Raw genomic sequence first — 18,136 nt, 5'->3', positions numbered from 1 at the left:
AAGGACCCTGTATCTGCTGGGACGACTTTGAGGAATTCCAGTATATATTGTATTAACGGGTCATAGCAAAGGTCCTACATGCATTTTAATTTTCATAAAATTATACCTGGTACCATACTAGATTTGTTAGCTATAACTCGTTAAAGAACATAACCATTTTTGCACCCTCACAACATCTACCAGAGGAAAAAAATCAAATAAACATCAGTAAGCAACAGCACACTCAAATTGACAAAAAGAAACCCAACTGGTACTAGAACAATTTCAAATATGTATTCATTTCTCAATATAAAAAGTTATATATGAATGAAATGAATATGAAATAAGGACATTTTAACGTTGGTGCAGTGCTGAGGCTATGGCAGAAAAGGAGCAGCTGAAGTGCAGGAATTATATTAAATGAGAAAACAATTTAAATCAAAGATTGTGATCTTGACTATTTGTAATGCAAACACCATTGGGTAGGTGAGAGAAAACATTTTATTATGTATTTCGGGATAAAAGCTAATATATGACAAATGTAAATAAGACACTATTCTTTTTCATGCCACAATCAAAACAAAACTATATTGCAGTATTACACATGGGAAGATTTTACATAGTGATAACAGAAATATTAAACTTTCAAGAGTTCAATTTTAAGCATTATTCAGTGCAAATAATGATAACCCTGACATAGTAGAGTTTATTGTCCTGAAGAGCTAAGATAGCAACATGGTGTCTAGGTCTTTCAGAAAATATGTGAAACGTATTATTCAAGCCAGCTTGGAAATATCTTCATATGGGACATCAACTTTCCTTCCTTTTAGGCGCCCCTAAAATCAAGACATGAGCATCAGTTGCAAAGTAATTTCTTCAATCCACTAGGGGTGTAACAATACACTCATTTCACTCTATAATATATACAGGGCTTGAACTTTTTGGTTTCTATTTTCCAAATATCTACCTCTCTTTAAATGTTAATTGGTAGTAGTTAAGCTGTCTCTGCATCCTAATTAAGAGCATACTACTCATTACAAACTGGGTTTAAGAATTTTTCTTTGCTACAAATCAAGCAGATTTTAAATGATGGACTTGCTATCAGTGTTCACTCCATAACGAAAAGAAAATCTGTCAAGACAACTCTGTTAAACGAGTGAAAAATAATAAAAGCGCAACGATAAACTAGGTGACTGCAAGAATGAAATGCAATTAGGATCAGCGATGCGCAATTAACATAATTTGTCAGTTTGAAATAAAAATTAAGCAAAGCAGAATCAGGCTCAGTCAAGATATGAAGGTAAAAACCAAGTGACATCATAATTAACATCTTTTTCTGAGTTTAATTAGGAAACAGAATCGGCTCAAAATAAGTTTAAAAGGGACGTCATGTGATCAACAAAACCCCAGAAAACGTGAAGCCCTAGATATTTACCATGGTATGCACGTTACAATACTACATGTATCCAGTACTTGTAGGATACATACGATTGACTGATCATTTAACAATGAGTATAAACTATAACACATTCAAGAACCATTTGGTGAACTACAAGGGCTATAAAATGAATCATTACTATCCACACATTTCAACATTATCTGAACTCCTTCCTTTAAAAAGGGACAGGACTATTCAAACATGAATATGGGGCAAAATGGCAGCTGTCATGCATAACACTTACAGAATCAAGAGTTATTAAGGCAGTAAACTTCTTTTCATCTATAGAATCGAGGACGGCTTCACTTCCCCTGAAACCACCATTTAACACCAGTACTCGTTTTCCTGAAGAAATAAACATTATATATAAACAAAAAAACAAACATATGCTATAAATTGGTCTAGTAATACAAATATACACAATTACACTGCAAAACAACCCCCCATTTTTCCACTACAATCCCATACAGGTACATCATATATAATAATGCAGTAAAGCAGAAGATGATTATTCAACAAGCCTGGGTAAAAGCAAGTTTATATGCTTTGTTTTGCTGTAAAAGAGTAATACACTTCATCAGAAGCTTTTTGTATCTAAAATAAAATAATTCTTTAGCACAGTATTTATGTTTATCCAGATTATTTTACTGTTGTTTTTACCTGGTGCTGGAATGACAGTCTCTAGATGAGCCTGATCAATTTTCAGTTTGTCACCAGAATCCACCATCTTTATAATCGCTGTGTACTTCTCCTGGACATCCTATTCATTATTACAGCAAAGTGTCAATATTTTTTCTTTCAAACCTGACATTTTATTTATATAACTCACAAGTCACCAGTGCTTGTCTTCTACGTTATTCCACTCTCAAACCCATACCTGGGCTTATACGTTACCTTTATTAGTCCCTTCTTCTTGTAATAGTTATCACCCAGCCTCTTGGTTAATACTTTCACAACAATATTCTGGTGGAAAATAAATAAATAAATATTATTATTTGATTTCTTGGCTCAAATGGACATCTGCAGTATAACATGGTGGCTGTGAATCCACAATACAGTAGTAAACTTACATTTTTGACAGCTTACAGTAATCATTTTGTTTAACCTGATAAGATCTCCAGATTGCAAGGTTTTAGACCTAAGTTTAATTTAATTGATCTGAAGTTGTATTAGTCTAAAGGTGCATTAGTGTGATTCTGCAGAATACTTACAGGATGCAGCCAATAGTCTGTTCTGGATGTTTTCTTTTTTTGTTCTTCCATCTAAAATGAACAAGAAACCTAGTAATGAGTAATTGAACTAATTATTGTGTTTAATTAATGGTAAATGTACATAAATAAGAACATGATAAAGTTTACGAACGAGAGGAGGCCATTCGGCACATCTTACTCATTTGGTTGTTAGTAGCTTATTGACCCCACAATCTCATCAAGCAGCTTCTTGAAAGATCCCAGGGTGTCAGCTTCAACAACATTACTGGGGAGTTGGTTTCAGACTCCCACAATTCTCTGTGTAAAAAGTGCCTCCTATTTTCTGTTCTGAATGCCCCTTTATCTAATCTCCATTTGTGACCCGTTTCTTTTTTCAGGTCGAAAAAGTCCTTGGGTCGACATTGTCAATACCTTCTAGAATTTTGAATGCTTGAATCAGATCACCGCGTAGTCTTTTTTGTTCAAGACTGAATAGATTCAATTATTTTAGCCTGTCTGCATAGGACATGCCTTTTAAACCCAGAATAATTTTGGTCGCTCTTCTTTGCACTCCTTCTACAGCAGCAAACATTCCTTTATTCATTACTGCTTATGATTCAGAGAATAACAAAATAAGGTTGTGTTATAAATAACATGCAGGAGTGGATTTTAAATATGTACTTCTATGATTTCATCCAGGGCAGATTTCTTCTTTTTCTCCTTAGACTCAGAACTGTGGCTTGCTTCCTTTCGTTTCACTGATGCAGCCTGCAGTGCACTGGGACCAAGAGAAGTACTAAAAGACAGAAACACGTTGTTGAGGAACAAACAAACCCATCAATTTAAAAAAATTATTCATTTTGAAAATAGTGACCATACAGTAACTTAACTAGCTATCAAATCTCTTCATCGTATGAAACAAATCAGTGTACAGAGCATAATTCTGCAACATATTTCTTACCTTGACTTGGCAGAGGTTGCAGCAGATGTACTTGGTCCCTTGCTTAAACTGAATGCAACTAGAGAATAAAACAATAAAAAGTGAAGCATTCAAAAGGTAAATGAAAGACTTCATTTTTCACATTCAACAGAATTATAAGCTAGTATGAACCAGCAATGTACTTTTAAAATAATGTGTGACCGATAGGACAGCAGGCAGGATCGTACGAGCAGTTTAAATAAACAAGTAGCATTAAGTTTCCTGTGTCCATATACCAATAAACCACTCAATAAACCATTCAAATAAAGACATTTCAACATACCTTTTTCTTCTTCGTTTTCTCTCTTTAATTCTGTGAAAAATGATGTTTCCTAGGGGGAACAAATGTTAAAATTGTATTTATGCTGGCCTTTAAAATCGATTTTCCATTGCTGATCAAGCCTGGGGCCCTCATGAAGCAATGCATTGAACTTTGCGCTCCTCTGTGATTGACAGGAAAATCATCTGCTGAAGTTCACATAGAGCCCAACTGTACAGGCGCCCCCAAATCTAAGTGGAATCTTCCCAGACTGGGCCATGCCAACGTTGAGTAGCTTGGTAATATAATGTTGCTTAAGTTTACCAAAGGAAAAGATGCAACTGTTTTATTTATAAACAAAATCTGACCATCCAAGTGATTTTGGACAAGCAATTCAGATAAAGCAATTAAAAGGACAAAATGTGCACCAGCAGGCCTACTGCTGGTGCACATTTAATTGACACTGCTTACTATTTGCATTACAAAACGGTAAGTTTAGTATTAGGATCAAGCCTTGAAAGACTATGCACTAGTTATTACGACTAAACTATCTTAAATGTTGTAAATTTCCCTCTATTCCTAATCTCAGACCATATACTTTAGCCCTGCTAAGTTATTTATAGAAAATTCAACTGTGTGTTATTTTACAGAAAATTATCCATGTTTGCACACATTGTGGGACAGGCAGTTTTGTTCTATGAGTGAAATATAAAATAGAGATCTATACCCCTTCTTTTCCTTCCTTTCCTTTCCGAACTTGCTCCTCAATGAATTTTGCACTCCTCTCTTCATCATCCAGGTCCTGTTTTTTCTTTTTCTCAAGTTCTTGCTGTCTTGCAATGGTCTCAGGGTCCCTGTCTATATACTGTATGTACCAACCCTTTGGCGTTTCATCCACTTTACAGTAACCTAAACATACATGAACAGATCATTAAGCCTACTGGCAATACAACAAAACAGCAGAATATAACACACACAAGATTGGAAATGAAGGTTAGGTTCAACCAACAAGAAACAACTTCAAAAACAAAAAAAGGAACTACATGTTTCATTACTGGAGTAAAAAACATACCTTCTTTTCCCAACCATTTAGTGAAATCTGTCAGTGTTTCCCACTGTGTAGAATTCATATGGACATGTTCTCTGTCACTGATGTACTCATTATACACAATATTGTTGTGTACCCTTTTTGTTCCTAAAATGATCAATTAACAACATGTTAACACCATAACAAAAAAGAAAGTGCTGCATGTTGTTTACAGCTGAGGTTCTCTATGATACCAATCTTACCAAATCTTCTTCTAATCAGCTCTAAAAATTCATTCTTGAACTCCCTGGAAAAAAAATAATAAATAAATAAATCTATATCGCTCGCTCTCTCTATATATACACACACACTGTTATACTAAAGTGCAGTGTTATATTATTCAAGATTAATAAAGCTGAATATGCAGACTTCTATTGTTTAGATTATTTTACGACGTCTTCTATCTGATACAGAGGGTACAGTATAATTCCGTTGAAAACGTTTAGTAATAAGGTGCTCTTGCAGATGTACACTTACTCTGAAAAGTAGTCCATAAACTGGTCAGGATTCTCTGAAGCAAGCAATAGTTGTCTCTGGTGAGATTCGGCCATGCAGTGGCACTTGAACCCATTCTAATAAATACATAAATAATACAAAACAAATATATAATGCGTCACTCTTGGATCTGGAATATAAACTTTCAACATTATTGTTTGGTTCCGATAAACAGTTTTATGATTGAGGGGCCAATAATGGTAAAAATGTAACTAATGTAAATGTTGTCAGCATAAAAACTAGAAGAAACCTGTAGCCCCGCAGCTACAACTACACATTTGAGGACTGTTATGAAATTGACATAACAAAGTACACTTTCTGGTGAAGTGCGTGCTCAGCAGGACAGTTTCTGAAACGTATGCTACAAGATTGCCCAAATGTGAGATTCTGGAAATGCACAAGAGATTCTAGTTCATATCTACTTAAAAAATGTCTTGATAAGCTGTTTTTTTTTTTTTTTGTTTTTTTTTTTTTATAAACTAAACAAACTTAAAGTATGTATACATGAGAAATCTGTTCTCGGCAAACCTATTATTTAATACCGTACCAAACCGGAGCTACACAGGACTCACCTCATCTCTACACTGTTTCTGACACATCTGACAATACCACCTTAATTTCTGTAGCCCTTTAGACTTTATCCTATTGCCGATGGCTTTTGGCGATAGGAATTCCGCTTTCCCCATTTTCTTTCACTTTGAAACACAATAAAATAAAACACAATCTAAAAAGCCTGTTCTCCAAAAACCTCGACACTGCTCTCGTTTGTTAATATTGACGTTTACGTCACCTCAAACGAGGACCTTTACGTAAAATCTCACTAGTTTCTGTGTTCACCATTGAGTCGTCATGATTTTGTGTGCTCCCGCCTCCAGTATTTTCTCTGTCGCGAGACTTCACAATCCGATTAGAAAGATATTTGACAGGCTGGAGAGTGCCTGTATTTACGCCTGCGCAGTTAGCAGCGTCTGACCTTCAGCGAAGTCACTATGTTTGCCAGAACCAGCACTTTGGTTTTCCAGCCTCAATGGTAATGTTACTTAAAATAAAAAAAATAACCATGTTATTTATGATACTTAACAGTGAGTGTATATGTTTTGTAAGCGAAATCTGATTGTTTTGTTGGACAAGCAGTTCAGATAAAGCGATGATTAAAATGACAAAATGTGCACCGGCAGGCCTCCGTACAGCAGAATAAAACCAAGTTCATTGAAGATGTGCACGAATAAATCTGTTTTAATTCACATAATAATGCTTGACTTGATTTGACTTTTTATTTACGAAGTTAGTATTTGTTATTGCAGCAGGCTTGTTTTTTATGTAGCGCTTCAATGTCACTACATATTGAATGGAATATGTTTTACAAGGGTAAAACGTGTGCTTTAATTTATCGACAATATCGTACTACAAAAATATGAAAAGGCAGTGGCTTTAGTATGTGATGTTATACTAAAAAAAGATATTGACCAAGTACAGGTCATTAGTGTCACACTGTACTACACTGAATAGGACGATAGATCCTGTGGCTGTAACTTTCAAGTTAAATCTATGAATGCCCGAGTATCTATACAGTCAAGGACCATACGAAGTTTTCATTGTGCGTGTAAAACAAAATACTGCCTGACACTGGTATCAACATTGGTCTGATAAATAAAAATGTAAACACGAATAGACAAACGTCTGATTTGGTTGAATGTTCACCTAAACAAGCGTTTCTTCTGCATTGTCAAAGAAAGCTACATTGCCTCTATTTGTGCGAGTATTTTAAAATACAAAGGTTTAAATACTAAAGCTCCAGCACCATTTACTTGGTAAATGCCATGCATTTTAACAAGCAAATTCTCTTTAGGTTTGGAGTCAATTAAGTATTCTTCTCAAATCATGTTTTGTTTTGCAGTGGCCAAGTAAGGAACATGGCCACATTGAAGGACAGTAAGTATTATTTCTTGGTCAGACATTCATACTGTGTTAATTTAACTTAAACCACCACTATAAATACAAAAAAAGTGATGCTTAATTGGAGTCCAGTATTATGTTTTTGTACAGTTCAAAGTAAAAGCTCATGCACAACAACATAATTAATTAATTGATGTGACATTTAATAATAATAAAAAAATGCTCATCATCCCCCCCCAAAAAAACACTTTACATTTTTATATATATATATATATATAATGAAATCAATCAATCAATCAATCACAGGGCCAGAAATTGACAAAGTTTATAATTTTTTTTTCTAGTCACCATGCGTTTGAAATCCATCAAGAATATCCAGAAGATCACCAAGTCCATGAAGATGGTTGCTGCAGCAAAGTATGCAAGGGCTGAAAGAGAACTGAAGCAAGCTCGAGTGTATGGGACTGGTGCCCTAGGTACAGATTTTACATAACCCACATTATTATTATTATTATTATTATTATTATTATTTCAATAATTGTAGTATACTCTGGGTGAATGAAAGGGGGTCTGTGACTTGCTCAAGGTCATAAACCAAGGTCTGGAATCACAGCCAGTCTCTCAAGCATTCTACGAAAAAGATTCAACAACTATATGAGAGTTATAGTTAATTACCTTTTTCTTTCTTTTTTTTTTGTTCTTTCTCCGGGATATACATTTATACATGTTAACATTTAAGTGACCTAGAATTTTCAAGAATGTCCATGTTGTTGATTCCTTGGCAGTACAAGTGCTTTAGGCAGTAGACCTTTGTCTTCATGTTAGTTAATGCACATCACATGTACCAGTATCTTATTTATCTTTTGTAGCCCTGTATGAAAAAGCAGAGATCAAGACCACTGAAGACAAGAACAAGCACATCATAATTGGAGTGTCCTCTGATCGTGGTCTTTGTGGTGCCATTCACTCAAATGTTGCAAAGGCTATCAAGAGTGAGATCGCTAATCTGACAAGTGCTGGGAAGGAGATAATGGTGATTAGCGTTGGTGACAAGCTGAGAGGTCTGCTCTACAGGTAATCCTTTCTCATTCTGTTAACATGCTATTGTTTTCTCTCATCATGCATAGAGTAACTTTTGTAATTCAATTTTGTAATTGTTACTTTTTGGATAAAAATGTATACTTTTTTTCACAATGACTAGAAAAATGATTGTCAACTATTTTCTAAAACCATTCGCTGTTGTATCAGTAAAGTTAGTATTGCATTTAGTCATATGAACCACATTTTCAGACTTAAATAACATAATTTGAATGCTATTGCATTCAAAAGAGAACATGCCCTTAATAACCCTTTCAGAAGAGAGACATGCATCCCTTACGTCATTTGGATTCTTATAATAATAATGATTATTTAATATAGTGCCTTTCACAATAAAAATTGCTGCAAAGCGCTTTACATGAATAAAAACAGTGACAAATTTTAATTAAAAAAATGCAATAAAAAGAAACACATACAACAGTAAAACAAGGCAGAGAATAAAAGTAACATTATTTTAGCATAAAAACGCTATATTAAAGTGTGTTTTTTGTTCTTGTTTTAAAAGCAGTGGCATTTGGTGCTTCCCTTACAGAGCTAGGCAGATCATTCCAGAGTTTGGGGGGGCCCTAAAGCCGAATGCTCTACCACCTGTGTTTTTTTTTAAATTTGTGGGACAGTAAGCAACATGGCATTCTGAGTGGGCATCTTGGAATATATCGTATTAAAAGATAATTTTAAATATGATTGTGCAATGCCATTTAATGCCTTATAAGTTAAAAGCAACACCTTAATCTATCCTGAATCGGATCGGAAGCCAGATGCTAGCACAGGAGTAATGTGATCTCTTCTCAGTCCTGGTTAAAATTCTAGCTGCAGCATTTGTATAAGTTGCAGTCGAGATATAACATGGCTATGAGTACCATAGAATAGGGCATTACAATAATCGGTTCTAGAAGATACAAAAGCATGCATGAATCTGTGTTTCTGAGTGGGAAAGAATACTTCTCAATTTGGCGATATTTCTTAGATGATAAATACATTTTAGTAATATTCCTGATGTGTGTCTCAAAAGAGAGATTTGGGTTAAAGATCACACCCAAATTTCTCATTTTGTCTGCAAGTTCATAAGAGAAGCCACCACGGAGTAAGCAAGACATATTAATTTGTTGCTTCTGAGATCCCAGTATCCTCACTTCTGTTTTAACATTAAAATGTTTTCAAGTATCCATTTTATTACGTCGGCAAGACAGGTGCTCAAAATATTTACAGCCGAGGTGTCACCCTGTTTCAGGGATAAATATAGCTGTATATCATCAGCGTAACAATGAAAATTAACCCCATAGCTACGCATAACATTGCCCATAGGCAGCATATGCAAAGTTTGGCCAAAAATGGAGCCCTGTGGTACCCTATACTCTCTTCACAAATTGCAGCCTGTTCTTGCCAGCATGGCAACTGGAGCGGAGATGCTGTTTAATGAGAGTTTCATTAAAACGTAGATATTTATTACCAGCAAGGCAACATAATTGTACAGAAAGATTTTTCCCATCCAAACTTTGTAAATAAATGACAACTAGCTGGTTACAGAGTATGAAACTGTCAGAGTTCATGCAGTGTAACATGTTACTACAACCTTGTGTTCGATCATAAAAATCTTGCATGTATACATTTTTGCCAATTTTAATAGTGCAGTGGACACATTTCTATTCCTGTACTATGAACAAAATGTAAAATCACTTAATTTATCGGAAATGTATTTATCGAAAACCTTTCCAGAATAGGCAAATGTAGCCATGAAACACCCCTTGTCTACATACAGAATTTACTGACAGTTTATTGATTTTATATGCAGAATTATCTGAAAACCTGATCATTAACCAACTAAAAAAACATGGATTTACACAAAAACTACTTAAATCTATCAGCAATTGCATTAAGAGATTAAAGTAATGTTTTATTCAGTCTTTAACTGCAAGGAGTACATTAATTCCCTTCTGTTATATATATATACACACATGAGATAGAGAGACAGACTTTTGCAGGGCTTTATAGACTGTATTCAACTGCCATTTTGGGGTTATAATTTTATTTGAGACAGATTTCTGCTGCCATGCACAGCCAAGATAACGTCTAAATACTAAGAATGCCTTATTTTTGCAACTGGAGTCTTAATATGTAAATTAGGTCAGTACTGTTTTGCTTTTAGCTCTATTTGATCAACCTATTCCCCACCAGGGTAAGCCATAGCTGCATGTTTTAAACCTTTTACAACACTGAATTCTGATTATCACATAATTACCTGTAAAAATAAGTGGTAGGTGCAATCCAGTGATGTGAAAAAACAAAGACAGCTGTGGTTTATCACAAGTCCACAATTAAAGACGGCTAGATCAGGAAATTCCTGGCTTTACACCAAAGACTACTCTCAGCTCTAATAAAGAAGTCTGCCAGGAGCTGCAGATGGTTGCAGTTCCTTATACTGTGTTGACTGCTAGAAGTAATAAGTATCCATGATGGAATATTTACTTATTTTGCATTTATGGTAAACCATGAAATGGCTGCCTTCAACATACACTTTTATTTTTTACTAAGCTGAATTTTATTTCAAAATAGCATGTATTTAGATACAAGTGACACCTATGTCATGTTGGTAGCAACACCTGCTTGTACAATAATTCTAAAACTAATTTTTGCAGGACTCATAGAAACCACCTTCTGCTTAATTTCAAGGAAGTAGGGCGTAAACCTCCAACCTTTGGGGATGCATCAGTCATTGCCACTAATCTGATAAATTCTGGATATGAATTTGACCAAGGATCTGTCATTTACAACAAATTCAGGTGAGAATCACTGTCCTCTTTGTAAGTGATATGTTCAAGATTGTTTTTAAAATGTTTTTTTTTTTTTTTTTTTAATTACCTTTTTGTCTATCATTTAACAGGTCTGTTATCTCATACAAGACTGATGAGAAGCCTGTGTTTTCTGTTGATACTATTGCAAACTCAGGTAAGAGTAGCTGATTGACAAAAATAGACTTTCATTTAAATGAAAGTAATCCTTAGTGGTCAGGTATCCGTGCATAGCCAAGTGCCAGAGTGACATTGAATGGATTTGTTGGTCTTTCCTGATTGCTATGCTCCTTGCTTTTCCTTGCAGTGTGCATCTCAAATTTAGATCAGTCACTGTTTAGATCAGTGGTTTTCAACAGTTTTTTTTTTAAACTGTACCCCTTCTCTCAATGTTTCAGTTGTACCCCTTACAATTTTTGCTCTACTAAATGGTACTACAGGTACAACAAAAGGCAGAATAATCTCATTAACAAATTATTTTTTCGGTTTATTTAATATATCATTTGTCACAACTGTGACTGACAAACTGCTGGTTTAGGACAAAATACAAAACATTAATTTTTAAAACTGTTACAAGTCTTTGAATGCACAGAATCAAAGACGGTATTTGTGAATCTCTTCGGAAACAAACGCATTCGCTTTCTATTCAACAAAGTTATAAATAATCCAAAATAGCCTGCCTTTTAATTGTTTCACATTACCAACTGTTTATTTCAGCATAATTGTGTGCCATTAAAACGTCAAACTTTAACCTCAAGATAAAACTAATTACAACTTTTTTTTATTGAAGCCAACATAAAAATAACTAAACGGGACATGATCTTCTGTAGACTGTTTTGTGTTTTCTTCCTTTGCTTTTCTTTGCAAGTAAGAAATATATTAATCAATTGATCTAATTTTATATATAACAAGACAAACTGAGCCAAGTTTAAAGGAACCATGTATGTGATGAATATTTTCAGTTACTGTACATGTCAATTTTAAAGCTGGTACCTTTTTATTACTTTGTAACGGTTATTAATAATTTTAGAAAACATGGGAATTTATGATGACATTGATGCGGACGTGCTGAGAAATTACCAGGAGTTCGCTTTGGTCAACATTATTTACTACAGCTTGAAGGAGTCCACCACAAGTGAGCAGAGTGCCAGGATGACTGCTATGGACAATGCCAGCAAGAATGCTTGTAAGATTGACTTAATTTTTGGGGGGATTTGTACAAATTGCGAAAAAAATAAATAAATAAAAGGTTTTAAGACGGGTGTGGAGTGAGAGTAAGGGGTTGTAATTTGATAGAGTTTTTTGCTTGCATCTAATCCTGTATGCTTATTATTATTATTAATTTATTTTTATGTATTTATTTTCCTGGTGACAGGGATATATATATATATATATATATATATATATATATATAATTAGTCAAAAGTTTACATACCCCAATGGAAATGTATAATTTCTAGAAATTTCTCACAAATTTTGCTGTTGTGGATGAGGAAGAAAAGGTACAAAAAATGGATGTCTAATTATTTATTGAGCAATTTTTTTTTCAAAACTCCATAAATGCTAAAAGTAGTCATACCCTTTGATGCTATGGTAGTATTGTCTACAAGGTGCTAGAAATTTCAATATGATAATGCAGAATCTAATTCTAGAAAAGTCTAGAAAATGCTGGATTGTAGGTGAACATTCTTGGAGCGTATAAATGGTTAGTCATAGGATGATTTGCTGTCATTACCAATAAGTCAATATGGGGGAAAAGTGAAGAGCTATCTGAAGACCTTAGGCAGAAGATGTATTGTCATAAAGCTGAAGGATACAAGAAGATTTATCAAGCATTTTGAGTATCCCAATTTCAATGTTGTTTCTATTATCAAGAAATACAAGACTCATGGTACTGTCACAACGCTCCCTCGGTCTGGAAGAAACAAGGTTATTTCACCAAGAACAAATAGAAGAATTGTGAGGAAGGTTAATAACAATCTGAGATTGACTGGCAAAGATATTCAAAGTGAATTGGCTGCAAGTGGGACTGGGGTTTCCATTTCAACCATAGGTCGAGTATTGCACGGTGAAGGTCTTAATGGTAGCAGGCCAAGGAAAAAGCCACCTTAGGAAAACATCACAAGGACAATTGCTTAAAGTTTGCAAAACAGCATTTGAATGATGGATATGAGTTCTGGTCAAAAGTTTTGTGGAGTCATGAAACAAAAAATCGAGCTATTTGGTCACGCTAATGGTCGTTATGTTTGGAACCCTCCGCTACAAAATTGGTTTAAAGCGCAACTGGATATTCCAACATGACAACGATCCAAAGCACAAATCAGAATCTACTTCTTCAGAATGGTTAAAGAAGAATAAAACCAAGATTCTGGCCTAGCCTAGTCAAAGTCCCGATATAAATCATCTTTGGTACGAGTTGAAGGCTGTGCACAAATTAAGTCCTCGGAATATGAATGAACTGGAACCATTTTGTATTGAATGGTCAGAAATCACTAAATCATGACAAAAGCTTGTTTTAAAATAGGTAATTATTGCTAAAGGTGCCTTGGCTATCTATTAATTTCATTTTCCTTGTCGGGGTATGAATACTTTTGAATTAGCATTTTTGGAGTTTTGCAAAAAATTGCTGATTACTATTTTTTTTTCCTCATCCACAAAAGCAAAACTTTTGCTACAAAAGGTATTTCCTATAATTTTGTTTTTGAGAAATTTCTAGAACTTATACATTTCCATTGGGGTATGTAAACTTTTGACTACAACTGTGTATGTATATATGTGTATGTATGTGTAACACTCAGATCTTTCAGTTCATTACATTGTGGTTAAACATGTTATGGATATTCTTTAGCACAATTTTATTGAGCCTAGTGGGTGATTTGTAGACCATGGAGACATGAGGCACATGGTCATATAAAGTACATACAGATTGTAATTTACATATAGACATACTTGGTGGTGTATAGGTTTTATACCAGTGATGCACATGCTATGAAACTATACATTAGCTTTAGTGAGATTTTATTCTGCATGCTTTACTTGTAGGTCAGTGACCTGTTGAAACCTGTAGTGGGTTATTTACTGTTGGTACCTAACATACCTTTTCCTTTCCTTGTATAGCTGAGATCATTGACAAGCTGACTCTTACATTCAATCGTACACGTCAAGCTGTCATCACCAAAGAGCTTATTGAAATTATCTCTGGTGCTGCTGCTCTGTAAGTATAAAATAGCCTGCAATTTATTTTATTTCTGTAGTTATTGCAGTTTATTAACTTGGATTTAACCATCAATTACCAAAGCTGTTTGTTTATAATGCACATTTTATTTATTTATACATACCATTATTGTAGTTTCTTATGGATTTAATTTTGTTTTGCATAACTTAATTATCATAAGGCTAATTCATATACTAATACCAATATTGCCTTGGTAAAACTGCCTTGACTGCTTTCATCACCACTGTCACCACCCCTGCTGCTTTCAAATGTTACTACCCAGTGCTTACAAGTGAATTAAAACTAGATGGTTGCTTAACGGCTGTATTTGTAAATTCACAGCCCGTTACGCATCACATGCATGTCTTTCACCCATATCATTGCTCACTTTCATGCTGCATGTTCAACTAAAATAGGGCTTGAAGGAATTTTTCAAACCCCCTTAAAAAGGTAACTACTGTAGAATCTAAGTAGTTATGTATATATATGTGTGTGTGTGTGTGTAATATATATAAAATTACACACTCGTAGATTTCAAACAAAATCACAGAAATTGTAAACAAAAATACAGATCAAAGAATCATAAGTTTTCAGCATGAAACGTGATGCCGTCAAAATGAAAACATTACAAAGTTAGTATTGGGTATGACCTCCCTGAGCATTAAGAAAATCCTGGCAGCGTTGACACATAGACCTGATCGGCCTCTGGATCTGCTGTGGGATGTTCCACCACTTTTCCTGTGTAGCTGCAGCCAGGCGATTTGGTCCCACAGATGTTCTATTGGACTCCGGTCAGGAGAAAAAGCTGGCCACGGCAAGACCTCCACATTGTTTTCTTGAAGTCGTGGAATTGTAATCCTAGCACTGTGTGGTCTTGCATTGTCCTGCCAGTTTGGCTTGCAGGAACGGAAAAACTGTTGCCTCAAGAACTTCGTCAATGTATCGCTGAGCAGTAAGGTTGCCCTCAATCTGCACCAAAGGTGTTCTTGTGTTAAAGGAGATTCCTCCCCACATTGCATTTTCCACTGGTTGGCTTGAACAACGCAACAGTCAGCATAATGGTCCTGGGCCGGTGTGGTGACCCTCTGCCTTCCAGGACGTGGTCTGTCCCTCACAGAGCTGGTTTCTATGGACTAGTCTGTTGATTGTTGAAGCAGAACATCTCATTCTCCGGGTAGCTTCTCTCACAGACAGACTGCCTTCAATTATGCCGATAGCAACCAGGCGATCTTCATTTCTCAAGCGGGGCATGGTCGTATCTTTTGCTGTTCTTGCGTTAATTTAAAATCATGTCTTTCCCAATGGCTATTTATACAGATTCTTAATCAGCTCATTTTGGCAATTTTAACAACTCAAATACCAAACACTGAGCACCTAGTGTTTATGAAATCACATAATTTCAGCTCAGTATTTTGTTATTGTTAAGGAACAATACTACTCAAATCAACAAACCTGTCTGCTCGCTATTTATAATGTAAATAACATTATGTATGTGCCCAATGAGCTATTGATGTTGCGTTTTCATTGTGCATCTGTGTGTGTGTGTATGTGTGTGTGTTTATATATATATATATATATATATATAATAAATATATTTTAAACCTAAAGTTTATTCTTTACACACTCAAGAAGTTTCCCAAATTTTACATTTGAACCCTTTGTCTTGTCTAACTTTTTTTATGTATTTTCAAAGGCAATGTCAATTAAATTAAATTTTATTTGTGAAACCATATATTTAACTATCAAGCAAATACCCTAGTTACTGCTAGTTTAACTATTTAGTCATTTACGTTGTATCAGATTCTTTCTAATATCTGTATTCTTTTTACAGGTAAATGTGGAACACCAGTTACTTTCCAGACTTGCTGAGCTTCTGCTATTTATGTTAATGTTTTGTCAAGAATTTATGGAAACCCTTCAGTCTGTTTTGTAAATTCTTTGAATAAACATCTTGCACAGAACTATTCAATTTGACTTTCATAAAATACATATTGTGTTGTAAATCAACAGTGACTATGTGTTTACCTAATGAACAAAAACCTGAACCTCTAGATATTTGTAAAACACAAGATTCTGAAAGAACTATTCAAAATAAACATGCAAATCAGCCCCAAAGTTTCCACAGCTGAATTTTATATAAAGTGCCCTTGATATTTCACAAATTTGGTTAATTCTGCCATGTTGACAGTCAATTGTAAAAGTACTACATTTTACCTCACCAATTCAATGTTTTTCAGTGATTCACTTTGTGTCAGATAGCAAAACGAGGGAGCACTACTTTTTATTCTTATTAAAATAGAAACTTAAATCATGTAGATATGTGTTTTGGTTACACTAATGAAGGAATTGGTTCAATTTTACTGACTTGGTTTTATCTCAGAATTTATAATGGTTTAGCGGATGTTAGGGATTTAATTATATACTGAGTAGAACACGATACAGGGTACAATTTGTTCATATTGTTAATGCATATCTGAATAAAGTATCAACCAGTGTTTAAATAAATAGGAGCACTTCTGAGAGAATTAAGAACTTCACAAATTGGTTGTAAAAAGCTGTCTTCCCTTAGTGTGATAAGAGTCTGATGTAGTTGTCCCCTTTTTGACAAAGTGTAATGATGTTGCTATGTTTCAGCAGGATAATCCACAGGATGAACTGAAATATTCATGCAAAAAAGTGAGTCTTTATTTGAAAGTAATTAAAGGGGTGTGTATTTATTGAGAGTATATTAAGCTTAAATATGCTTAATATTATTGTTTAGAAGGGGCACAGAGGTTTGGGTATCCAGTGTGGCTGAACTGACAAAATCCCTTTGAACAGGCCTGGCAAATGGCCTAAACCACTCGACAGAAAATGATGCAAAAGTGTTTTTGAGAATGAAAGAGAAGACATCTGGCACTTTAGTTACAAAATTTAAGATGCATTTTAATTGAGCATTTCATCAGTTTATTATGAGTGAGGTTCAGGTGGGTTGATTCTAAACCAGGGGTGGCCACTCCCAGTCCTGGAGGGCGATACCACTCCAGGTTTAACAGGTACAATGAGATCATTAACTACTTTAGGGTCTGGATAGAGTTTAATTAGTTTAATTAAACAATTTAGAACAAAGAGCAGGAGTGGAAGGGCAAACTTTGGCCACCCCTGTCCTAAACCAATTAACTAGAAAACACTTTAGTTCCTGGAGAGAACAAGCTGAAGATGTATAATACAATAACATAATATTACTGGTTGATAGGGGGGCTGCCATCCTTGGAATGTTCAGAGTACTACAATCCTGTCATCTGTTTTTCACAAGCAGCCATTGTTGTGTTTTATTTTATTTGGGTAAACCCTAACGCTACAAATCTCTGCTTTAAGTCCATAAGGTATAAACAGAAGAGTAAAGCAGTTAAATACTCGTATTACCCATTAAAAGATGGAATCTCACTGATTATAATGTTGTTCTAAAACAAGCCTTTGCCCTTTCTGTTTAGTGCAATCGACATCAGCAGAACTCTCACAACATTCATGTTGACGCCAATGCTACGATTCCTGTGTCCATTTTAATATTGATTAAATATGGGAGAAAGTACAGTAGTTACTTAACTTAGATCTATCTATCTATCTATCTATAGAGAGATATCTATCTATCTATCTATATAATCAGTGCCTTGCAAAAGTATTCAGACCCCTGACCAATTCTCTCATATTACTGAATTACAAATGGTACATT

The 18,136-nt window shown here is 34.8% G+C and overlaps 2 protein-coding genes across 4 annotated transcripts; one reads left to right on the top strand and one right to left on the bottom strand.

The window, feature by feature from the left end:
* Positions 1-462: 462 nt before the first annotated feature.
* On the bottom strand, positions 463-6,259 carry LOC117416086 (DNA/RNA-binding protein KIN17-like). Its single transcript, XM_034027132.3, has 13 exons — positions 6,000-6,259; positions 5,410-5,504; positions 5,136-5,179; positions 4,918-5,040; positions 4,573-4,754; positions 3,870-3,918; positions 3,569-3,626; positions 3,289-3,403; positions 2,629-2,679; positions 2,312-2,380; positions 2,078-2,177; positions 1,662-1,762; positions 463-815 (listed from the first exon to the last, which is right to left on the bottom strand). The coding sequence occupies exons 1-13, from the start codon at positions 6,111-6,113 to the stop codon at positions 756-758; spliced, it is 1,161 nt and encodes a 386-aa protein (XP_033883023.2). The 5' UTR covers positions 6,114-6,259; the 3' UTR covers positions 463-755.
* Positions 6,260-6,309: 50 nt separating this feature from the next.
* Positions 6,310-16,385, top strand: LOC117414960 (ATP synthase subunit gamma, mitochondrial-like). Of its 3 annotated transcripts, XM_059027291.1 has the most exons (10): positions 6,310-6,457; positions 7,325-7,359; positions 7,668-7,799; positions 8,193-8,397; positions 11,058-11,201; positions 11,303-11,367; positions 12,241-12,396; positions 14,328-14,424; positions 14,841-14,874; positions 16,256-16,385. In XM_059027291.1, the coding sequence occupies exons 1-9, from the start codon at positions 6,417-6,419 to the stop codon at positions 14,845-14,847; spliced, it is 882 nt and encodes a 293-aa protein (XP_058883274.1). In that variant the 5' UTR covers positions 6,310-6,416; the 3' UTR covers positions 14,848-14,874; positions 16,256-16,385. The 3 variants fall into 3 exon arrangements, with proteins under 3 accessions (XP_058883274.1, XP_033880718.1, XP_033880720.1); XM_034024827.3 differs by lacking the exon at positions 14,841-14,874; XM_034024829.3 differs by lacking the exons at positions 14,841-14,874; positions 16,256-16,385 and having other exon boundaries at positions 14,328-14,428.
* Positions 16,386-18,136: the final 1,751 nt, after the last annotated feature.

The sequence above is a fragment of the Acipenser ruthenus genome, chromosome 7 (assembly GCF_902713425.1).
Source record: "Acipenser ruthenus chromosome 7, fAciRut3.2 maternal haplotype, whole genome shotgun sequence".
Lineage (NCBI taxonomy): Eukaryota > Metazoa > Chordata > Actinopteri > Acipenseriformes > Acipenseridae > Acipenser > Acipenser ruthenus.
The sequence above is the reverse complement of the archived record's forward strand: the minus strand, read 5'-3'. Positions and strand labels throughout refer to the sequence as shown.